The following is a 25,236-nucleotide window of genomic DNA, read 5'->3' as shown; positions in this document are numbered from 1 at the left end:
GTATTGAGAGAGAGAGAGAGAGAGAGAGAGAGAGAGAGAGAGAGAGAGAGGAGAGAGAGAGAGAGAGAGAGGGGGGGGGCACGGCCCCGGGTTCAAATTCAGTTTCATTTAAAACTATTATTACCTGGTACTTGTCTTGAAAAATTACTTAGAACATATTGGAAAATAGAATGTTGTGGTCATAGCTACCGAGGTTGACGAACTTGATTTGACTTTGACGAAATTGGATGGAAAATGGTAACAATAATTGGACAAAATTAAACAAAAAAATTAAAACCTAAATAGATTATGAGATGCGCAAGATAAGCAAGTTTCGGTACGAAGTATGAAAAAAGTGTTAAAAATGGACGGGAAAACCTGAATATGCATGGTCGTTAAATCGTGAACATATTCACTTCTCTCTCCCTCTCTGTTGAATCCTCCGAATACATGTTGGGAACATAATTTTTTTCAATTTCCCTTCACTATTTTTTAAAAATTGGTTTCGGTTTTTTTTTTGTTGCTTTTTTGTTGTCTTTATCATTTTTTTTTTTACACATTTACACAATGTGTTTTAACTTAACGTAGCAAATATATTACATTTTCTAAAATAATAATGTTCTTCGTATGCTACCAAGGTAATGACCCTTGTGGTCGCATCCACCACAAACTTTAGGACCAACAAGCACATAGGGAAGAGTTCTAACTGTAATCAAACCTGTCTACAGCGACCGCCCAACTAGGGCAACACAAAGAGTAGTCTTGTAGACAGGTAGTCTTTGTAGACAGGTTCCATTAGTGCATGTTTCATTGAGAAACCATTTCAAAGGGAGACAAAAAAGGTGGTCCTTGTAGACAGGTGGTCAGTAAAGCAGGTTTGACTGTATAATCTTCTTTTTATATTGTGTCCCAGGGGCTGTGTGCCTTTTTAGTTTTTGGCCAATTGACTAGCTGATACTGCTAATATGTCGGAATTGTATCTGTAAAAGACATCAATTTATTTGGGAAAACAAAATGACTTATCCATCACATTATTTGATCATTCCTTTTCTGTGTATGGCATAACAACATATTCGATATGTTTGATCAAGAAAAAGAATTTAAGTATACGGATTTATGAAATGGAAAAACACTTTGAAATAAGATTAACTTGTATAACCCCATATTCTGAGTGAATCACACTTTTATGTTTCATTGCGCCTTACATAATATATGAAATATCCAACATTCAAAATGTATTAAACAGGTATATTACTTCACGCTTATATTGAAAACTATATTGATTGAAAGGTCTTTCTCAGATTATGCATATTCGGGCTATTAAATAAAATTCATGATTTTATTATACTCTTTCAAAATTTGAGCCAATAAATTACATTTTTAGTAAAAATTTAGAAGGCGCGTGGCATCCACCCGCATCTTCTTACTTTTATTCGGAGTTTGGTCAACCTTTCACTGACCTGTTCCTCTCATTTCTTGCTGCTATTAAAACCAACTTAAGATCAGGGTGGACTTTCCTTTGACTGTATGCTAAAAAAATAAAATAATGTAAGCTAAACAAAATGTGTCATTTGTATATAAAAATATCATAAACAGTAGAAAATTCTGCCTAATATTTTTGTGTTTTATTAATATCTTTTTATGATTATATCTCTTATCGTTATTTTGTCAGCAATAAAATGTGCGCTTCCAGTGATAATCAGGTTTATCTGCGTGGGGGTAATCAAGGAATGTTGTTATACTACTACATTGTGGATACTATACTACACCATCTCCGGGTCACTTGTGACAAATTAACATAACTCTGATAGGCTTCATTGCATCATTGTCTGATTCTACATGACAATAGGAACATATCTATCTTCTTGGTCAGTTTTAGATGACCTGTAGTCGTCAAGGTCGTACGACTCGCCGTTGTCGTACGTTTCGCTTCCTCGGACACTACGAGCCGTGTTCAGACGTCGAGCTTCCTGACCATCCACGTGATGCGCATAGAAGATCTGCTCGTCTTTCTCACGGTGATGCCAAGGTATGATGTCCTATAGTTTAGAGATGAATAAGAGAGGGGTTAGAAGGACAGAGGGAGTGGGTAGAGGAGAGGGATAGAGCATAGGTCCATTGGTAGAGAAAGAGAAAGTGGGGAAAAGTAAAATACAAAGGGAAAGAGAGAGAAAGGGAGGAAGGGATAGAGAGAGAGAGAGAGAGAGAGAGAGAGAGAGGGGGGGGGGGGGGGGGGGGAGAGAGAGAGAGAGAGAGAGAGAGAGAGAGGGAGAGCGATAGGACGAACGTTTTATTGGTTTACTATTGAAAAAATTACAATCAATATGGTAACATGAATATAGTGTTATGTAAAATGTTCTAGCAACGAAGACTGATAACAAACAAAAAATGATAAACAAAAATCATTTAACAAAATATTACATACTCTGATGCATGACAGATCCTGTTAAATCGGAAAGTTTGTTTAAGCACTGGAACTAAACTAATATCGTATATAAGTAATCAAACTTAGTATTTATAATTTAGCGTATTGATCGCCGAATAACGAGATGAATTTCGAATTTTAACTATCTTATGCCATGTGTATTGTTATGCATATTCACCTGTGTGTCATCGGTTGTGACACCTACGTCGTGCTTCGGGGCTGGTTTTGTTCCACTGGTAATGACCTTTGGCCTTTCAGTACATCTCTTGATGATGTTGCCTCCACAAACTATCATCACACAGGACGCCAGGAGTAAGGCGCCCGCGCACGATCCAACAACGATGGCTATTAACTTCCAGTTATCTGCAGTAGATTGGAGAGTGAGAGACGCAAGAAGGTTAACAATGTGAAGAGGTTGATAGAACAAGAGAACAAAGAGGAGATACAAATATGAATATGATACGAACATAATATGAGAGAGAGAGAGAGAGAGAAAGAGAGAGAGAGAAAGAGGGAGAGAGAGAGAGAGAGAGAGAGAGAGAGAGAGAGAGAGAGAGAGAGAGAGAGAGAGAGAGAGAGAGAGAGAGAGAGAGAGAGAGAGAGAGAGAGAGAGAGAGAGAGAGAGAGAGAGAGAGAGAGAGAGAGAGAGAGAGAGAGAGAGAGAGAGAGAGAGAGAGAGAGAGAGAGAGAGAGAGAGAGAGAGAGAGAGAGAGAGAGAGAGAGAGAGAGAGAGAGAGAGAGAGAGAGAGAGAGAGAGAGAGAGAGAGACAGGAACAGACAGAGAAAAAGAAAGAAAGGGGGTGAGGGGGGGGGGGGTGACATTATTAAGAAAATGAGGGTTTCAGTGATGAAAGCTTTATAATATGTTATGATTTTCACAAACTAAGGCCAAATTAAAAACAAAAATACATGTTTAGCTTCCTGCTTTTTTTGAAAAATAGGAAGGAGGAGGCCCTTTTTTTTCTTTTTTTCCTATCAAAATGGCCGCTCAAAATGGTCGCTCGGTACATTTTCCCTGACAGTCGGACTATTTTTCAAGATGGCTGCCGGAATTTTTTTAATTTTTGTTAAAACATCAGAAATAGATCCATTTTAGCAGTGTTTTTCATGTTTGTTTTCTTTTATTTTTTTTAATCATTAAAAAAAATTAAATTAAAAAAAAGGAACAAAAAGGAGGCGGCCCCCAAAAAGGAAGCAGGCGGGGACGCTAAATTACATGTATATTTTTTTTAATGGCCTAAACTCATAGCAATGATGCTTTTTTTATTCAGAAAAAACATAAGATGCACTTATTTAAACCTATACGCTCTTATTATGATCCTTCAAGAAAGAAAAACAACAGAAGACAAACGAAAGGCCGTCCACATAGTCTCTAAACATAATGTTCGAAACAGAATATATTAAGATAAACTTAATTATTATGCAAACAAATTGAAAGGAAAGTTTTGCTCACATGCTGCACAGTTTCTTCCATCATAACCGTCAGGCGAATAGTCCGCATAACCGTCCCAGCATTTACATGTGAAAGAGTTCTCAGCGAGGTCTTTACAATCAGCACGAGAGGAACAATCATCAAGACCTAATTCACATTCATCAGTAGCTGCACATCATCATGACGGGAAAAGGAAAGAAAACATGCTTTAATTAGTTCAGTGATATCATGCATTGTACATTCATACCAGAAGCATATATAGCAGGTCACAGAGATGGAAGGGGATAAATAATAATAATAAAAACGGTGCTTATAAAGCGCTTACCACCGAAGCCTCTATTCAAAGCGCTATAACAAACAAAATACAATGATAAACAATTACATATTAAACTAAACAAAAAGAAAAGACAAATAAACCTACAATTTACAATAAATATGAAATATACATCGATGTGAACAGAGTATTAAGTTAATCATCAAAAGCAATTTTGAATAAATGTGTCTGAAGACAAGTTTCGAATCGGTTAACAGTCTGACAGTTTTTGACAAAGGTAGTTTGTTCCAAAGTTCAGCCGAAGCTATCTAAAATAAAAGTTATAAAAAGGAAGAGATGAGGGGGTGAGAAAAGGAGACAGAGAAGGGAGAAGAGAGAAAGAGAAAGAGAAAGAGAGAAGGAACGGATATATATTAAAAGGAAGGTGATTTAAGAGGGGCAGGCAATGTAATAGGGTAAATATTTTCCTTAAATTCCCCAGGCTGTTTATTATTATCCTCATTATAAAACGGCCACCTCCAATCCGCATTGCGTATCCTACAAGTGAGCTCATATGGAATATATGGAATATCATTCATTAATTGTCACATTTTCCATGCATACTACGGCTAATAATGTGGGTAATTTGTTTACAGAAGATAGGCGTAGCAAGGAATATATATTTCAGGATGGCCTTCGTGAAAATAGGCATACACTTACGGGTAACAGAAGTTTCGCTTGGATTGATAGTGAAATTTGAGTTAGTTGTTTGATAGAGTTCGCTCGTCATTACAGCGTCGAGTATAGCTGCCACGTCAACTCCTGTTGTATTTGTAAAGCCCAATTTGATATCAGCGATGATACTTCCTGCAGTAAACCCAGTGATGGAGCATGTCTTAAAACCATTAAAGACACCGTCCAGCAGCGTAGTTACCTGGAATGTAAAAACAGTAGTGATCATATTTTGTTTTATTTATTAAAATATATTTAATCAGGATAACAAGAATCAGATAAAAACATTGGAGATACAAATTCTGTTTTACATCATGGTCCTGAACAGAATAAAAATGTAATACACGGAAATAAAAATAATGAAAATCACCGAAGCTCACAACCAAAGGTAAAAACAATATGAAACTAACATAATTCGCATTAGAAGTAGTAAAAAGTAAGAAAATATAAAATTCAATGGAGCAGAGATTAATTTAATAGGAAATTGTGAAAGAAGAGGAACTATAATAAAATGGACATCTTGGGTAAGGAAATGAAGAATGAAAAAATGATAAAGTGAGGAGAGATATGAGGAGGAGGGGAAGATGATTGGAAGGAGGGGGAAGAAGGTGAAGAATAATAAGAAGGTGAAAGATAAATACGGAAGTGAACGAATGAGAAGAAAATTAGGAAGGAAGAATACACCCGAACAAGACTCAAGAAACACTGCTCAAAGTCTGTAGAATACTCCTAAGAAGTAGTTCATTAAGGTATTTCTCTAAAGGATTAGTTGGCGGTGCATGGGAGTGAGCAATTAATTGTTCATAGGAGAAGAGGTAGAATAACGAGGGAGGGGGGCGGGCATGGTAAAACGGGTTCCACCCCAGCGGGAAATCCTACCACTGGTAGTCCTGGCACGCCATTAAACGACAAGCTGGAGTTCTGATAATGATAGAAAGAAATTCTCACATAATTCAACAAAACTGACAGTGATACGTGCCAAACGATTTTGGTAGAAAATGTATAGGACTGAGTAATGAGCATAGAAAGATAAGGAAATCAAGGTTAGTAGGCCCGACACCATGTATGTTGGTGTGATTTGCAATCAATAAATTATTTTTATTTCTGTATTTTTATGCCATTTAAACATTATTATCAATTTTGACTTCATGGATGTTGCTAAATACTATGTGTACTCAGAGAGAGAGAGAGAGAGAGAGATAGAGAGAGTGAGTGTGTGTGAGAGAGAGGGAGAGAGAGAGGGGGGGGGGGATGTAGCCATACAGGCACAGGGAGTGTCAGATCACACGTAAGCTGGGGGAATTCTAATTCTTATATTCTATATTTGTACTTCATATTTAACGAACTACTTGAGAATTGAAGTAATAACCTTTGTATGCTTACCGATGTGCAAATAGTTAACTGTAAGGCATTAAAAGCGTTACTTCCAGTCGTGCGAAGATCGCTTGTTAAAATAGCGGTAACACCATCAATCTCCAGTATCGTCATGCTTATGCTATAGAATGTTGTCGCTGAAATATAAAACAAAATGAAAAAGATGAAATAAAGAAGGAAAACATTTGCCCTTTCAAACCCTTACGTTTATGTTGGCTGTAACATTAATTTGATGTTGTTTGCGAATTATTTTGTTCTCTCTTTAAATTGCATACCCCCTATATTCCTAGACATGATTTCTATTTTAAGATGGAAATGTGTCGTTTTTCTCTCTATTTTGGGAAATTTATGACACCAACTATTCCAACAGAAGTTAACCAATAATTTTGTTCTTTACAGATTTTTCTTCCTTTTCAAGTATTTCCTTTGTTACTTTAGAAAGAAAACAAAACGTTCATAATTTTATTTAGACTGGAGGACAGCGCTAAAACTAAAGCAACAAAAAAACAAACAAACAAATTTAAAATGCCGTTCCAAATTCGATACTTACGTTCACATGTTGATTCTTCGTAAGGTCTCTGAAAGCCCTCCCGACATTCACAGCTTGTTTCTACGCAGATCTCTCTGGTCTCATCACACTGACCATTGCATAGGTCCTCGACAGCTAATGAAATGAATAAATCATGCCAACAATGATAAGGATGATATTACGAAATATTTTCAAAGCTCTCAAATCCACCACGAGAGTTAATAAATGCGCTCGAATAACAATTCCGCCGTTTTCGTATTAGGCTACCGATTTCATTGCTCACAACATCCATTCGTACCAGTACAACTGGGTGGAGAGTGGCAAATGTAGATTAATGTTTTACCAGAGGACACTGGCGCTTGTCAAAGAAGTATATACATTGAGACTCAATAGTTATTTCCAAGATATCAACATTTGATTCCCTTATGTCTGTCATACTTCAGGATTCCAACCAGGTATTTCGATGTATGAGGAATGTGGCTACTAATTTGAAACCAGGACCATGATGTTTTCCATTGAAGTGTTTATACAAAATCTAACAATAGGACCATGCAATGTTTTATATGATATATTGGGTAATTATTTGTGATAACTTCAACCATCCCGAAATGGGTATATTCTTTAAAACAAAGAGACACACAGGAGGCATCAGGGTGCTACATCTTGCATGCGATGACTCCTTTTATGGATCTCCGACCCTGGTCTGACACTCTAGCTGCTAAACATAATACGTAAGAAGAAGACACACTGTCCTAGTAACAATTAATCCATGGTCTATAACCTATAGTATTCCAAACCTAAACCATAAATCCTACCTAAAACCAAATAGCAACTCTTACTCTCAGCCTGTGACTTGGTGGCGACATAGAGTATTGTTGTGCTCTTAAGTGTTGCCGGAGCAACAGTCTGATCATCAGAAATTAATTTCTAACTTACGTGGAGTTGTCTGAATGGTGGTCATTTCTTCCTTTGCAGTTGTCTTTGGCCTACTGGTTGTTCTTGGATTGGTCGAAGCATCGGTTGAGATGGTTGTGAGATCTTCCGCAGTAGTACCGTCCACCATGTCCGTTAAAGAAGTCACACCTTCAGTTGGCTCATGAGTTGTTTCATCAGACGTTCCTGCCGGAACGGTTTCCATCTCGTCTGTGCTCATGTTGGATATTGCTTGTGTGGTCATAGAGGGCGCTTCAGTCTGACGGCTGGTAATGGCATCATCTGTATGTTGTGATGAGAACCTTTCTGTAGATATCATTGTTGGGTCAGACTCTAGAGGGCCGGTGCCTAATGCAGAAGAAGTCATACCCTGAGACCCTGATGGCAGTGTCGTCATGGTAGCGTGGGAACTCGCGGTTGTTTCTGCTGATGCATCGTCTGTTGATAAAGCGGTCATGTCTGTTTGGTCTTGAGTTGTTGTTTGAATATCATTCGTAGCCTGAGAATTCAAGTCTGTAATTGGCCTCAATGTGCTACTTGTGTCAGAAGAATCAGTTGTCACATCGCTTAATTGTTCAGGTGTTGTGTGCTCAGACTCCAATGTAGCTGTTACTGTGGTAGGATTCTGGGTTTCCTCTGTATGTGTTGCTGTGGATATTCTTGGAAATTCTGTCTCTAAGCTGCCTGTGACGGACTCAGATGGGGATGGTTCATTTGTGGGTTGATCTGTTCCTTGGGTGTTTGTATTCCCTGTTTGCATTCTGGAAGTAGCTCCTGTTGTCTGAGAGTCCTCATTTGGCTCCGTAGCACCAGTCACGGTGCTGACATGAGTTGCCTCCGTACCATCAGTAAGAGTGCTACTTTCAGTTTGTTCAGTAGCCTTAGAAACAGTCCTACCTTCGGTTGTATCTGTAATCTCAGAGACGGTATTACCGTCCGTATTATCGGCAACGGTACTACTATCGGTTTGATCCTGGGAATCAGTAACAGTGCTAAGTTCAGTTTGATCCGTAGCCTCAGAGACAGTACTTACTTCCGTTAGATCTGTAGCTTCAGAGGTGGTAATGCTTTTAGTTTGATCTGTAAAGTCATCAGATACAGTACTCCTGTCAGGTAGCTCAGTGGAATCAGAAACAGTTCTATCATCATCTGTTTGTCCAGACATTGTAGTAATTTCTCCAGAGACCGTTATACGATCACTCACAGAAGTTGGTGAGAAAGAGGCTGAAACTTCTGTAGTGAGGGGTGTATATGTTTGAGTTAGAGATTCACCCGTGGTAGGACTTTCCGGTGAGATGGAACCAGTTGGAACTCCTTCTGTTTTTTCAAGAGGTGTGACGGTGGTCATCTTAGTATCTGTTGTGCCTTCTGATTGAGTTGTTGCGTCAGTTGGCAGTTGGTTGCTTGTGGTGAATCCTGATGTTGTAGCTGACGTCTGTGGCCGAGTCGTTGGTGGAACTGTCCGGATTCCTGCAGGAATTCAAGAAGCAGAGAGAGAGAGAGAGAGGGAGAGGGGGGGGGGGGGGTGTTTAGCCATGAATGTCTCTACTATGGTCGAGTTCATAATCATAATTTCGTTGGGAATTTCAGTGTTGATGAATTCCCCAACTTGTTAAATTACAGGACCAGGGTAAAAGGTGTTTTCATTGAGAATTAACAATCAATAAGATAGCATTGTTTTTTTTAAATTTCACATTCAGTTAAGAATTGCCCCAGATTGCTGTCGTAACCCCCCCCCCCCCCTACCCCCACTCGGAGGGACCACATTCATGTTCCCAATATCTCCGGTAAAGGGGTACTTTTTACGCAACAAAGTCCGGCCCGTAATACACAAAAATCAGGCCCGTATTGACTTTGCACATCGGAGTGCTTTCAAAGGGAGGGAACATGCAAGCGCGTACCCTAAATAACACTGAGTAAGGGGGTGGGGCTCGTTGGTTGCGGTAAGCTTTAGTTTGGGCTGATGGAAGCATTGTCAGGCTTTCGTCTTATATGGCGCTGTGGAGGATGCAGTAACAGAGTAGTGTAGTCGACTCGATCGTAACGTGATTGATGAATAGAATAGTATTACCTCGAAGCACTTATAAGTGTTTAAAATGAATGAGATACAGGGAATGCAGATCTCTATCGAAGACTAATTTTTTCCGTTTTTATTTTATTATACTAGACTGCGCTGGTGAAAGTGAATAAATATCTAAACATCAAAACTATTCACTTATATTTAAATGTATTATTTCTTACCAGAGCAGGATGGATTAGCTACGGTTGGTGTTGGATTCCAGACTCCATTCTCACAAACCGATTGACCATCACCTAATAGATCACTCATTGCATCCACACATTCATACGTCACAAGAGAGCCGTGTGTGTAACTATCTTCATTCGGGCTGTATGTGACGTCATCATAAACCCCCGGTCGCTCACAGTCACCTTTGGAAAACGACACAATTATCATCAGGATTATGTTATTGAGCTCGCAATGTTGATCAGAGTTTACAAAGTGATGAGCAAGACATAAGATGACAGAATTTGTGTCATGAACAATATAAAGTAATATGTATAAGGAAACACGGTTGCATGTACAAAACCAAACATTCGAGACATAACAACAATATCCGGCTTCCAGAGATACGCAACTATCACACACAAAACAAGATTACAAAAGAGGAATCAAAAACACAAACAGATGGTAGGGTGAGGGAGAGACAGAGAGGGAGAGAGAAATAGAGAGAGAGAGAGAGAGAGAAGAAAAAAAAAGAGAGAGAAAGAAGGACTAATATGAGTAGAAAAAGTTGGAGGAGGGAATGCATATACACTCTAAAAAAAAGATACCCAATATTGGGTAAAATTTTACACTTTACGAGAGTAAAAAGGGAACATGCATGTTTGTTGGGTAAAATTTGACACAGGGGTGTTTGGGTAAATATTTACCCAGCAAATGTTTCATATTTTACCCAACTGATGTGCAATATATTTGACCCAATGTAAAAGGTAAAATTTTACCCAACGACAACCATGTTCCCTTTTTGACACAGCGTTGGGTAATTCTTACCCAACTCATCCTGGGTACTCGTTTACTTTGTTGTTGTGTAATTTTTTATCCAAAAGTTGGGTAAAATTTTAACCCAACCTTTTTAAATTTACACAGATTTTGGTGAAATAGAAAATTTGTCCGAGGAGTTGGCTGGAAAGGTGCATGTTATATGTGTTACACAATTTGTTGTCCAGAATTATGTGGAATTTCATGTTCATGTTGAGAAGATTTACATGCATTCATGCAAATAAATGCTGCGGAAAGAAACAAGTGCATGGTCGTAGTCTATTTCGAACAAAGTCGTCCATCTTCTGTTGATCTTGAACACGATTACGTAGTCGATGAACATGCAGCTGATTCGGAACGACCGACCACGCTAGCGCTTAAATCATAGTTTGTAACATCAGTTGTGTCATAACGTTTAGGTGTCAAAACTTGTGTTTACCCAACGCGTGGTTAAAATACTAATCTGCATCGTTACTTTCTTACCCAGGAAATGCGCTAGGTCGAATTTTGATATGGCAAGTGTAATTAAATTTCAGAGGGACTTCGTGTTTAGCACAAGGTTGGGTAATACTTTACCCAACTTTTTTAAACAGCGATTTTGCACAGCAAAATTTTGCACTCTATTTTTAGAGTGTGCAAACGAAAAGCAATAATACGGAGCATATAGGAAATGTTAAAAACACTTACTATAGCATATTGAAGGCGGTGGTAACCAGTCCCCGTTACTACAATAGCTTGAGGGTGATCCCTCTCCTGTGTATCCCGGTTGACATGTCACCTCGACAAAAGAGGACTCTTCATATACATCCATAGAAGGTATAAAAATAGTATTTGCATATTCGTCTCCAGTTGGTCTCGGGCATACTGTGTTGGGAAAAAGGGGTTATTGTGATGATTGATATCAATAACAATTCTATTATTACGTAATCATATTGCTAATTCTATTTAAGAACAAAATACTCTATATTATTTTTACTACTAGACGACGGCTGTTGTCCCTAGACTAAAATTACTACTTTTATTACCACTACGAATATCCATTATATATAAGGTTATTTTTTTCGTAAACACAATCACAATATTATTGTCCTTTCAAAACTTGTACTAATCTATTTTGTATTGTATTGATATTGATAAAGTAAACAACTCAGAGCCTAGATTAAACATACTGCGGGATTCTTTTTTTGGGGTAAAATAATAGTACATGTATATACTAAAACTAAAAGGCAACATTTGTGTGTGGATAAAAAAAAATGTTTCGTCATTCACTTTTACTTAATTTTAGGGTAATGCGAAGAAAGAAAAAATATGATGCTATGAATTAACTATGTGTGTAGCTTAATTACCCAATAATGTGCAATAAAATGAAATGCTTTCATCAGCAGAACCTACTCTGAATAGTTGAAATATACATGGGATAAACAACATAAAAGTGCGTAACTTTAAAAATGGCATACGTGCAATACTATGAAATTAAATATACTAATACAGATGATAATAATAATAATAATAATAATATTAATAACAATAGTAATACAAAAATAATAATACTGATAATAATAATAATAATGCTACTATTGTTTATAATAACAATGAAGAAGATGATAATAATACTAATAATGCTACTATTGTTTATAATAACAATGAAAAAGATGATAATAATAACATTAATGATATCAATAATAATATCAATATTGATAATGATGATAACATTCGGTACGAAACTCTGCTAGTACCGCGATACTTTTAGGACAAGTACTTGGGGCCTAAGGCTACGAGTTGCAGCTTGCCCTCAGTATAACTAATGAGATCAAGTCAGCATAGATCAAGCTGAGATATTGATGGAAGAATTATGATAATATTACTAATACTAATAATACTACTACTAATAAAACTACTACTACTACTTCTACTACACTACTACTACTACTACTACTACTACTACTACTACTACTACTACTACTACTACCACTACTACCAGTACTACTACTACTACTACTACTACTACTACTACTACTTTTACTACTACTACTACTACTACTACTAATAATAATAATAATAATAATAATAATAATGATGATGATTATAATAATATGTCTATATACATTGCGCAGCTATCAAATAAATATACTCTACTGCGTTACATACTACTTAGGAATATTACCCCCAAAGAATGGAAACAAAACTTAATATTACCTGTATAGACTGATGATGTCTGTTGTAAGATAATGATTCCAAAGATATAGATGATCTGCCAGAAGTTCGCCATATCGTTCTGAAGGCAAACCAATCAGCCAAGTAACGGTAATGATAGAAGAGGTTTGACCTTAATTGGTTTTGTACGATGAAAATAACTCTGTTCTTCTTACTCCTGAGGTGGAAAGGGGTATATGAAGACGAAAGTGGGTTGAGGGAAGAATGGGTAAAGATCGTACGGAGAGAAACATAGAAGGAGAGATGGAAGAAAAAAAATACAAACATTAAATAAAAAGGGGCAATAATCAAGGAAACAGCAAACAGTAGCATAGTGTCACGTTCATGTTTACCTTTAAGATCAAGTAGTTCATTTTTATTTTAAAGACAGTTTACAAAAGATTACTTAATTTGCGTGCTCTGTTTGAATGCTTCAAATCAAACATGAATGAAGAGATTAATCATTATATAGCGCGACTGGTGTTCTTAGTGTTTATAGGATTGAAGTATTTGGGCACCGTATAGCAACCGGAGACCACCCGTCTCTGACCAAAGATGCTACCCACACTAGGTGACAGAGCATTCATAACTGCTGCTCCCAAACTTTGGAATAACCTACCCTGTTTTCTTCACAACCAGCAATCTCTCAATACCTTTTAAACATATCTCAAAACTCACCTCTTCTGTTAACGACATAATTGTAAAGCGTATTTGAAAATATACATGGAAATTGCGCAGCATATTTAAATTATTATTGTTATTATTAATGTCAAATAACATAAAAATAATGTCAGATCTGAATGTTTTATTTACGGGGCTGATAAGTTGCAATACATTATCGAAATGGAAAGAAAGAAGAAACAAAAATCATCGTATAAATACACGGAGTAAAGAGATAAAAACCCAATCTACGTAAATGATCGTTCACTAGAGACATCCAAATGTCTTTAAAAACACAATAACTGCCGATCAAAACTCATAAAATCTTTTTCTCCATAAAACATGTCTTACCGTTTAAAATGTAGTTTAATAACTTAAGATAATAATCAATGAATACGATACAAAATATAAACAAATTCCTGCTAACTTGAGAACAAATGGATACTTACAGAGCAGGAAAATGAATATAAAATGAGATGGAGCGAGCTTTCGTTAATTACCAGCAATCACAGACGAAGTGGTAATATCTCCTCTCGGATGTGTCAATGAAGATACAACTATTCTCAAAAGTTCGTAATCTAAATTGTATTTTTCCTTCATATCCTGTAATGAGTTATGGTTTCACAGTGATGGAAATAGGCGAGCAAAGAGAAAAATGACGGATTACTCAGTGAAAGTCAATATTAGTTCAAGAAAGCAAACCGTTTGCGATGTCTCTCTATTGCCTCTCGGTGTGTATGTAGACCATCGACAGCGTTCAATCTCAAGTGTTTCCACCCATATCGCAAACATAGATTGTTTTATTAAGATGAAATAGTAGTTCTATTCAATAGTGGAACGATCAAAGAGTGTTTAATGGTCGGGGTAGGTATTCGGGTTGGGCGTAAGTGAATAAACCTCTTTAACAAATACACAAGGGAAATATTACAATACCGCCAAACTATATTATATTTATCAAAATATTTGGTTTTTATTAATACATGTGACATGAATGACCTCATTTTTGTCTGGGTCAAATGAAAATAATGTTTGTTTTATTTTAGTTTGCTTGTTTTGTTTGATTGAATTTTATTTCTACGTTCAACAACTTCAAACAAATTAATTTCAAATTACAGGAAAACATAAAATCACATTCTCAGACACTAACAATTCAAGCAAATACGCATATGAGAAATAAACATGTTACCATTAACATTATTTATGAACGCAGGAGAGCGCCTCCATGTAGACCTTGTCTGACTGGGGTTGAAGATTAAATGATGACTTTTACAACTTAGTTTTCTAGTTTAACAAAGTAGATGTTTAAAAAGAGAATTTTTGTAATTTGTTTTTAATCAATAAAGAGGGGCAGCTATTCCCTTTCCCCGGTTCCGCCTGTGCAATAATATTGTAGCATAACACACTACGTAGGCTAGGCATGTCCTGTAATGTGCTTGCATGATTTCGAGAATGCCAACATGATTAAAAATGTTTCAGGATTTTAATTGGAGTGATGGGTTTACGAAGCCATTGCTTAGTATGTTATCACATGATATCATAATGACCAATTAGGCAATGCAAGCTGTCAATCAGAATTACTCTATAATGAGGTTAATTATCATGGGCAACATTCTGACTATGTAACGTTTTAAAAGGGTTCATTTACAGTCCGTCCATGACTGTCTGAATTATAAGTACATTCATGTGAGTTATAGTTGATATGGTAGGACGGAAAACGAAGATCATAAGAAGAGAAGATATTATTCTGATGATTGGTAACATGATACCATGTAGAAATAACACACGTACTTAGGATTTCGGAATAATTAACATGGTCAACATTCTAATAATTCATAGCGTGCATTTCGACTCCTTTGATGACTGTTTTAATGTGAAGTAAGTCATAATGTTAAAGGGATGCACTCTTCTGCTCCGGGATCAAGGTGTTACTTCGTCTGGTATAAAGTTCACGATCATGGTAGGGGGCGCACCACGATTGCCAGGGGCACACATTCCATTGGTATGTGTATGGTGTCAGTGGAGGATAAAGCTCATCCGCGATTGATGGGCACATACAGAACATTAAAGACAATGAGCACAGGAGACTGTTTCTGCTGTTCTAAATTGTATTGATGTTTAAACTTATGTTTGACAAAATAAAATGTATAATTGTTTGGTACTTCAACATCGAGGAATAGCAATGGATGCAGACATAATAAAGCTTTTGGTCTTTAACTCGTCAAACTCATCAGAATAAATCACAAGAATGATAAAAAAACAACATATATCCGATCTTTAATTTCGGTTATTTGTTCATTCCTGCGATTTATCTCAAGTATTCAAGTATTCAATTTTATTTCACCTCTCTTTAAAAACACATCAAACGATATACAAACAAATCATTATAAATTAAAACAATATAAACATAAAAATTATATATATATATATATCTGATGAGTGCAAAACAAAAGAAGCTTTAAAATAAATTTGTAGAAAACATCTTTTTCTTATATAAATGTAATGCTTCCTGGGAGAAATGTTCAATAGTTTAAACATATTTGTAGCTTACACCATAGCCTGGTGGTAGAGTCGCTGCCCGGCAAGCAGGAGATGGCAGGTTCAAATCCTGCTGGTTCCAAGATTTTTTCTGACTTGTTTTTCAATTACAGATCGATCAATCGATCTTATTTACTGGGTGTAAGCCACAAATATGTTTAGACTATCTTTTTCTTATTAGTAAATCATTATTATTTATTAATTATGAAAAATATTTAGAAATATCAAACGATATATAAATTTTAAATATTTTTTGATAATTCCCAAACCTCACGAGGAAGAATCTTTCGTTCTTAAATATACGTTCTTGGTTTTATTTGCTTATAAATACTACACAGACGGAAACCATACACGCTGTGCCCGAAACCATGCCTGAGTTGATATTGACCTTTCGGTCGGATTATAACTCACATGTAGCTGACAACAGCACCGATTGCAGCTCATGTAAAAATAGATTATAAACACTTCGAAATAACAGATATAAAAGCAAACAAATTTAACTTGCAAAGTAAGAAACTAAAACAAACAAACTAGTATGTACATCGTAGGTAATACAAATTTACATCAATTATCCAAGTCTATAATATATGCATATCAATCGTATCGAAAATATTAATAACAAAGTATAAACAGTAAATAATCTGTAGCTCATAAAGTTGGAATGAGTTTTGTTCCTCGTTTCATGAAGTGATTATACGAAGATAATTAATTCTTGATAAATAGAGTTCATATCTTTTGAGATCTCTATGACTCTTTAGAATGAGAAGATGTGAACTTTATCTTTCAAGAACAAACTATCATATCACAATCACTTCATGAAAAGAGGTTAGAAACATAATTCCTACTTTCTCTCTCTCTCTCTCTCTCTCTCTCTCACTTTCCCTCTCCCTCTACCTCCTTCACCCTCTCTCCCTTATATCTCTCGACGAGCCTATATATATTATTCTAGACCTGAGATTACTTTAAAAAAAAATCTTTTTATATATATCTTTCTTTAAATACCTCAAAATATGAAGTAACTGAGGTATTGAGCAACCGATTTTGTTATTTATTATCATTATTGATATGATATGATTTGTTATGCTTTGAAAGCGATCGGAAGGAGATAACAAACTAAATGGTGCACTTTGTGAGTGAAATTGCTTTCCAGCTCTTTAAAACATTTATATTCTAATTCAAAATAATACTTTTTTCCTGTTCTTCTTTTCCTTTAAGTATTTGTATTATATTTTCGACTGATACTTTGTAATTATTTACTTTGTTAATTTTTAATATTATGTATATTTTGCATATTGTAAACTGGCCCCATGGAAGACCAGCAGCAACAATTATAGTTGCAGCTGAATATGGGCTACCAGCCGTATACGGTCCCTTTTTCTCTGTATGATTATTTTATATGTATTTGTATCTGATTTTATTATACGGAAATAAAAACAACAACAACAACAAAATAATACTAATGATAAACTATCGATATATCATATATATTTTGCTTTGTTTATGGGATGAAACCTTGGAGTTAAAAACCCTGTCATATTATGTTTTGGAGTAATCAATTCGACACCACATTATAAGTCACATTATCTATCCCAAACTCATGATCAACATTGTCTAGATATAAGGGCAACTCGAAATCATCATTTGATGACGTCATCATCGCCGGCGGTGGAGGTGGAAAGCGAGTATCGTCAAACACAGTATCTTCATCATCGGTATAATCGTCATCGAAGTCGTCATCGACGTCGTGTACTTGGCCCTCGATAGTAGTCCTCTCGTCCATTTCCATCTCGGGAGGATGATTTCGACCGTCCTCAGAGATCGCCCAGGCACCGGGGAAGAAAGTAAATGCGTGCGACTTGTACGTCTGCCACGGTGAGATACCCTAGAGCAATAAAATAGAGAGAAAACAAAGAAGTTTTTAATAATACTGTCATGTCTACCGCTTCCAGACACCCTCGAGCAAAAATGGAAGAATACATGCAGAACATTAACCGAGCCAGAGCGGTTTGACTAGCTTTATTATGATAATATTACAGGTGAGAGTCTAAAGATGTGAACACAAAGGAAACCGTAAACGTAAAGGTTAGACCAATGTGTTCACGAGCTTCATAATACTATTGGCTCCTTTATGGCCTCGTAAGTCTCTTTTGTACCATCGGCACTCTAAGTGTTAGTTAGCACTACTTCAAACCAGCAGCTTCTTTGAAGTGTTTGTACACTGAAGCTCTTTTTCTGACCTATTAACTCTCTTGAGGTGTTTGCCAATTACCTTTCGAGCCAGCATGTCTATTCAAGGTATTAGTAAGCATCTTTTATCTACCTTTAAATTGTTAAAAAGCACCTTTACCTAGGTGCTTACCAACACCTATAAAGACCCGCCATGATGAAAGTTTAGGCAATCCTAAATAAATGCCTTTAATCTCCCACAAGATTTTATTATATTTACCTCTTCAGCGACTACGCCATCACTCATCATGACTGGGTTACCATTGACCGATACGACCAGCTTATCGTTGGTTCTACATGATCTCGTGATACGATCACCACAACAGACCATGACGAGGACGACGAGAATGAGAAAGGCCACCGCTCCGATCATACTGTAAGCAACGATCTGCCATTTGTTATCTAGCGAGAAGAACAGATAAAATAAATCGGGATGAAGAGTATAGGGCTAACAAACATACCAAAACGGATCTTAAAGCCCATCTGTACTAGTTTGGCTAGGAGGGATTAGACCACATATAGGGAGGTCACTGACAGGTGGCTATCTCATCAACTCAGCTCTCAATGATCATAAGCAAAAGAGGATCATGGGGGACCAATGGTCACCGATTAGGCATTGTTTTCTATATAGAGGGAGCAAGTAACCACATAGCGGAGAAGCATAGGCAACTAAGACGCCCCAATTGCATCTTGAATAAAAATTAGATTAAGCCGCTACATACACTATGCTTCTCGTGAATCATGGACATGTTGACCTACCTCACCCATACCAACTAACCCCCTTCAATTCGGGACCACCTCCGCACTTGGAGTTTTTCTTATATATTTGTTTATTATATATAATCATCAGTGACACTATAAGTTCTTATATACATGGACTACAATAATCCGGAGAAAGTCATCATTCTGGCCCGATATATTTGTGGGCAGCTTCTACCATGTCTACGTTGTCCGGGAGACGGAATACATAATGTCGATGTTGCCCCCCCCCATATCTGTTAAACCATCCTCCTGTAGTTGATAGAAATTACTTCACAAGGCCTAGTAATATACTGATTGTATTACTTTTAGATTACCTTTTAATTTACATGTACTTGATATCTTAGTTGTATTCTGACCTAACGTAGGTAATGTGTCCCAATAATGTATGTATTTTGTACTAATGTATTATTGTTCGTGTCTGATGATAATCAGACCTTGTGGATTTGTATTAATAAACTTGAATTTGAATTCGAAGTTGAATTTGAATTTTATTCTATAATACCATCTTTTAGGCTATAAACCCAACGTGTATTGGATAGGCAAAGACGTGGGGCAGAACGACAGCTGGCAGTGTACAATAATTATTCTCTTACTTTAATAGTCTCTAGTAATTTTTTGTTTTTATATTTAACATCTCTCTGAAATAATAATGTTGGTACCTCCACCACCCACCCCTCTCTCTTTCTCTAATATAAAATAGCACATGTTTACCTGGTTCTTTAGGTGTAGCCGTAGTAACATCTACGCGATTAGAAGTCTGTGCTTTAGTTGTAATAACATTTATTTCTGCAAAGGAAAAACAAACCGAGAAAAGAAAAGCAAATGAGTCAATCAAGTTTATGGCTGAAACAAGAATAAGAATGTTTGGAAGAAGTTTTCAGAATAAAAGCCACTTATTATGAGGTCGTTGAATGAAATTAAAACAGTGATTTAACCGCATCGATTTACAAACGAAAAAGTCACAAATGTTAATGTTTATTTACATTTACTTTATAATGTCATGTTAATTTGGGAAAAAAAGGAGACGTAAAACGCAAGTCTTGTACTGTAACAAGTGTGGACTGTTGTAATACTGTATATTTCTAACCTGTAATGGAAATGGTATTCTTATCGATGGTAAACACGGTACCATTGGCGCCCAGGCTACCGTTCCCATTCTCCAGTTTGATCAGGGTTTCGTTCAAAAGAGTTGCTTCTGTGACGTCAGACGATGCTAAGAAGTCTGTGTAGAACCATGCAATGATACTTCCTGATGTGAAGTTATACACAGTGCATCCCGAGTATCCAGCCAAGTCTCCATATACACCAACAGCCTAGTAATTGTTTTACGGTAAATTCGAAAGAGAATTATGAATGAGCTAGTAAGCAAGATATCAATAATCAGCGTTAATATTGCAAAACAGATTTGAAAAAACACATTTAACTATGTTTGTTTTTGTTTGTTTGTTTGTTTAAAACAAAGCTGCGAACATATGGAAGCTATCCAATATCACATCTTTTTTCAAAACATGCTCATTCCGGGTCAATTAGTTACAGAGCGCCATCTATCCACCAACTTCTATATGGGGTGGTGAATATGAACCTTGAACGAAAGTAAATATCAATCATATCAATTTATCATTTTCAATATCTTGTAAATGGTGTTAAAGGATAACCAACAAAATATTGCATGTTTGGTTATTATCACACCGTGAGAATTTTCAACAGACATAGAGATGCAGTCATCCCACTTAAATATGGTTGGGCAAAACTCCAATTACATACTATTTGAATATCATCTCTTAAAAGAAAAGAGTGGAAAGTATTTATTCGTAATTCTTTAGTAAACTCTGTGCCTCGTGTATTTTGATGCCAACATTTCGTACTTGAGAATAATAATATTTATGACCATGATTATAATAATAATAACACTAATAATAACAATAATAATAATCATAATAATAATAATAATAATAATAATAATAATAATAATAATAATAATAATAATAATAATAATAATAATAATAATAATAATAATAATCATGACAATTTACAGCGCCTTTTCCCCGAGAACACATACCACTGTACAAACTTTAGCTTCGAGTTCTTGATACAGGTTGCTTTGAGGGTCTGTCAGCTCATCGGTGAAGTTCGCTTCGTTTCCATCTATTTCAATAATCTCATAAGCCATCAGAAAAGATAATGTGCCTGCATAAGAGAAAGGAGAAGAAGGGAGATAGAAAGAATACAAAATTAAGAGTACTGTCCCACCAACAAACAAATAAACAAACACATAATTGGTACAGCCCTAAGAAGAACTAGGTTTAGTCGGAATGGGGTTAACTTCATTCATCAGAGATCTTCGCGCTATCATTCGATTGAACGAGAGGGAGTTTTCATCGTGATCGCCGCTCACTTCCGTATACCGTTGATGATGATGACAATGACGATGATGGGGATGATGATGATGACATTAGTGACATGCCGAAGCTTAACCCATTCAGCTCCACATCCTCAGTAAATCGTTTAAACGTCTCCCTTACGACGCCTCCATAAAACGAAGGATAATATGAAAAATTAATTTGCTCTTTAACCATTTTTATGTAACTGTACATGTTGCAAGAAGCCATACGTCGATTAAAAAAAGATATGTTAAACATACCCATAATAGAGGTAGCCGCAGACGTTGTAACTGAAGTGTGATGGAGGGATGTCTTTGCTGGCTCAGTTTTCCGGGGCTCGGTTGGTTTATCTGTCGTAACTTTCCCAGGAATCGTGGTACTATGCGTGGTAGTGTCTTGCGGTGAATATGTCGTAGCAGTTGTTTCAAGCCCTGTAGTTCAAGACAGTAAAGAACGATCATTTTAAAAGTGTGGAAGAATAGAAGTAAAAAAACAATGACTCTAAAACGTAGGAATTGATATACTGTAATCTTTTGAGTGGATACTAAATCAATATGATCATGAACAATGCATGTAATTTTATCTGAAGTTGTAGTATCAATAAGTATTGGGATATAATTAAATCTGAGGAAACATCCAAGGACAATAACATACCTGCATCAGTACTAACAGAAGCCGGTGGATCAGAAGAATAATACTGGGTAGTCTTAGATGGTTCAGTTTTCCTGGCCTCTGTTGGTTTAATAGTCGAAGCTTTCTCATGAATCGTTGTCTTTGGCGACGTTGTAAAACCCCTCTGTGACGTAATTTCTGTTAGAAGCGAAGTTGCTCCTTCTCCTGCAGTTGATGTAGGCGTTTCAATTGTCGTACCTGGCAGATACGTATCAGTCAAATCCACTGTGGCCTGATCAGTCGCTGTATACATCAGTGACGTGAATATGATAGAGCTGTCAGTGGACGTATCAGAAACTAGCCATTCTGTACTTTGTTCCCCTTTGGTACTTGTTACATTTGTTGTAGATGCATCTGGGAGAGTTGTCACCTCTCTGTCCGTTACACCGGTTGTATCACCCATCGTCACCATAGTGGATGCGGGGATATCTGTTGTCTGGTTGTTTGAAGCCGTGTATTTAGTAGAATATGAAGTTAATTCGGAAGAGACTGTGCTCTCTGCTCCATCAGTGGTGTCTAGATTTGTGGTCTGATAATCCTCGTCTGTGACAGATGTAACAGTAGTTAACAAATCGTCAGCATCTGTTGTGTGGGTGATACTCGTAGATGAATCCGGATTTTCTTCCGGGGATACCTGATACCCTGTTGTTGTGTATGGGGGAGTTACTAAATCTGTTGTTAATGCATTCTCAGTGGTGGGGATAGGGTTTTTCGACGAGAAAACATCTTTACCATCAGTCACAGTTCCTTCAGTGCTAGACTCTACACCAGTAGTTGTATCCGAAGGAAATGGCGTTATTGCCTCTGTGCCAAATATAACTGTTGTGCCATTGACCTCATTGCCGGTGGTTGTGATATACTCATAATCAGGCTCCGTATTTGTCGGAAGTGACTGTTGGATCTGTGTTGTCATGTCACCATCTGTAACCGTCTGGAAGGTCGTTCCTGCTTCGGTTTCCACAGTCTCTGTGGCACTTGTTATTAATGAAGACGTATCTTGCGTGACATCGAATATCTGAGTGGTATTAACAGTATTAGAGGTAGCCAATTCTTCTGTAATTTGAGTTATGTCAATGTCTGGTTTTGAAACAAGCTCAGTCGCGACAGTAGTCACTCTATTCGTCGAGGCCGTGGTGATATCTGTTAAGATATCTTCAGTGGTTATAACTCCATCGGTTTCTGTTTGTGTTTCTGTAACCAAGTTTGTAGATATGAGATCAGTTACCATATCTGTCAAATCTAAATTGTTTGTTTCAGTTGTAAAATTCCCTAAGTCTGTTGTCCGCTGTGGGTGTGACTGTGGTATACTGGACATGGAAGTGAATTGATTGGTTACCATCGTTTCTGTTTCAGTGGAAATACGGTCTGAACTCATTGTCAGTGTAGAATATTCTTGCGAGGTAACACTGGATGTTACCGGATCAGGTGTAGTTATTGCGACATCCCCAGTGACATCTTCTAGATATTGTGTCGTTTCGGTGACCAAAGTAGTCATCCCGGTAGTAGGCAAATCTGTTGAGGGGAACCCTTCATCCGATGATGTTGTAGGATGGTCTGATTTTTCTTTGGTTGTGGTTAAACGGAATGTTGTCACGTCCAGTGGATCTGTGGTCAGTGTAGAAGGTCCAGTGGCGGTCTGGGTTGGAAATTCTGTAGATGAATCCTCTGTGGCTGCAGTAAGGATATTAGTATGTGTAACTGTTGGTGACATTGTTGTAGTTTGTGTAGGATCTGTAGGAGAAGTCGATCCAGATGTTTCTGGAGTATTGCTTGTTGATCCTGAAGGAGTCGGAGACGAAGCGGATGTATCGTTGTTTGGAGAGTCTGTCGTGTAATCTGCAAAAGGGGTAATCATACACATGAAACCAAGGTAAACAAAGAAAGAAAGGAAAACAAAAAACAACAGCAAAAAGTGAAAGTTGGAGAGGAGAAAGAGGTATTGTTTTATAAAAATAAAAACAATAACAAATTCAAAGATGACACTTTCAATTCGAAACATCTTGGTACATAAGAAAAAAGACGTAGAAAAATGCTTAATGAATTTAATTACATATAAATGATTGCTGAGTGTACCCCCGCCAATATCAAGTCAATAACTTTATCTAAAAATAATATGTGATGATATCAAATTGATGTCAAAATAGTGTAAAGGACTTCATATCAAGTCAATTCTTGCCGCGAGGATTGTCTATTGCATTAACTTAAAAGATCATAATAAGATGAATTACCTGTACAATAAGGTTCTAAGAATGGTTCCCAGGAGCCGTCAATACATGTCGCCTGATCAGGGCCTACAAGAGTCCCATCTAACCCTTCAGCGCATGTGTATACGATGACGTCATTGTGCATATACGAGTCTTGTGTAGCAGCATATGAAGCACCATACGGGTATTGGATCGTGTCAGAGGTTAGGTTTGGGGCTGTACAACCAGCTGAGATAGATACAGTGATAGAGGGAGAGAGAGAGAGAGAGAGAAGGAAAGAGAGAGAGGGATGAGGGAGAGAGGGTGAACGAGACAGAGGGAAAGGGAGAGAGAGAGAGAGAGAGAGAGAAAGAGAGAGAGAGAGAGAGAGAGAGAGAAAGAGAGAAAGGAGGGGGAGATAGAGAAGAGAAAGGACAAAGACAGAGAGAGACAGAGAGAGCGTTAGATGAAGAAAGAGTGGTAAATGTTATCAAAATGTTAGACAGGCTTACAAAAACAACCCCGATAAAAAAAGTTTGTAAAGATTATAATCATACGAATGTAGAATAACTGATGAGTAATATAGCACTGTTTGCATAGTCGGGATCCGTGATAATGCATCTGGAACAGCATCATATTTTATCCAGTTTATTCAAAATTCAATTTCATGATCATTTCCACTGCCATGTGAATAAACAAAAGTAAATAATTCAAAAAATGATGTTCGTTTAGGAGCAACATACAGAAAGTGATCCTTACCATAGCAAAAGAAGAGGGAAGGATCAGGATTCCAGCCGGTGTCGGGATAGCAATAGCTGTAGACAGACCCTCCTTCGGTATAGCCGTCATTACATGATAGTTGAACATAGGACCAATCGCTGTAAACACTTTGGTCAGGAGTAACAATGACTTGGGACTCATCCGACA

General features: G+C 37.0%; 3 protein-coding genes across 3 annotated transcripts in view; all 3 read right to left on the bottom strand.

The window, feature by feature from the left end:
• Positions 1-1,565: 1,565 nt before the first annotated feature.
• LOC100889428 (mucin-3A) lies at positions 1,566-14,182 on the bottom strand. Its single transcript, XM_011672977.2, has 11 exons — positions 14,000-14,182; positions 12,894-13,068; positions 11,385-11,561; positions 9,899-10,087; positions 7,661-9,127; positions 6,746-6,859; positions 6,205-6,332; positions 4,810-5,023; positions 3,858-4,004; positions 2,583-2,767; positions 1,566-2,018 (listed from the first exon to the last, which is right to left on the bottom strand). Exons 2-11 carry the CDS (start codon positions 12,964-12,966, stop codon positions 1,815-1,817), a joined length of 2,898 nt encoding a protein of 965 aa, XP_011671279.2. The 5' UTR covers positions 12,967-13,068; positions 14,000-14,182; the 3' UTR covers positions 1,566-1,814.
• Positions 14,183-17,352: 3,170 nt separating this feature from the next.
• Positions 17,353-21,254, bottom strand: LOC115924653. Its single transcript, XM_030987348.1, has 5 exons — positions 21,133-21,254; positions 20,161-20,386; positions 19,785-19,859; positions 18,532-18,713; positions 17,353-17,967 (listed from the first exon to the last, which is right to left on the bottom strand). Exons 1-5 carry the CDS (start codon positions 21,241-21,243, stop codon positions 17,638-17,640), a joined length of 924 nt encoding a protein of 307 aa, XP_030843208.1. The 5' UTR covers positions 21,244-21,254; the 3' UTR covers positions 17,353-17,637.
• A 150-nt stretch (positions 21,255-21,404) lies between these two features.
• LOC115924757 (cell wall protein DAN4-like) overlaps positions 21,405-25,236 on the bottom strand; it is a 4,999-nt gene continuing 1,167 nt past the window's right edge. The window contains exons 2-6 of the mRNA XM_030987570.1: positions 25,069-25,236; positions 24,355-24,558; positions 22,109-23,962; positions 21,715-21,885; positions 21,405-21,412 (exon numbers count right to left, since the gene is read on the bottom strand). The exon at positions 25,069-25,236 is cut by the window's right edge and continues 18 nt beyond it. Of these exons, the coding sequence (XP_030843430.1) occupies positions 21,405-21,412; positions 21,715-21,885; positions 22,109-23,962; positions 24,355-24,558; positions 25,069-25,236 (2,405 nt within the window). The remainder of the gene's footprint in view (positions 21,413-21,714; positions 21,886-22,108; positions 23,963-24,354; positions 24,559-25,068) is intronic.

The sequence above is a fragment of the Strongylocentrotus purpuratus genome, unplaced genomic scaffold, assembly GCF_000002235.5.
Source record: "Strongylocentrotus purpuratus isolate Spur 01 unplaced genomic scaffold, Spur_5.0 spur5_scaffold_16, whole genome shotgun sequence".
NCBI lineage: Eukaryota > Metazoa > Echinodermata > Echinoidea > Camarodonta > Strongylocentrotidae > Strongylocentrotus > Strongylocentrotus purpuratus.
Note: the sequence above shows the minus strand (reverse complement) of the source record. Positions and strands in the feature narration are given on the sequence as shown.

Bases quoted from the DNA above. Each gene is read 5' to 3' on its own strand.
- LOC100889428 (XM_011672977.2), bottom strand. From the start codon at position 12,966: ATGGCGAACTTCTGGCAGATCATCTATATCTTTGGAATCATTATCTTA. The intron at 10,088-11,384 runs GTAAGTGTTTTT...CGTTTTCCAAAG, and splicing joins ACCGCCTTCAATATGCTATA to GTGACTGTGAGCGACCGGGG. The intron at 9,128-9,898 runs GTAAGAAATAAT...GAATTCCTGCAG, and splicing joins AGCTAATCCATCCTGCTCTG to GAATCCGGACAGTTCCACCA.
- LOC115924653 (XM_030987348.1), bottom strand. From the start codon at position 21,243: ATGGCTTATGAGATTATTGAAATAGATGGAAACGAAGCGAACTTCACC. The intron at 18,714-19,784 runs GTAAACATGTGC...TCTTCTCGCTAG, and splicing joins GGCTACACCTAAAGAACCAG to ATAACAAATGGCAGATCGTT. The intron at 17,968-18,531 runs GTAAATATAATA...TTATTGCTCTAG, and splicing joins ATGGCGTAGTCGCTGAAGAG to GGTATCTCACCGTGGCAGAC.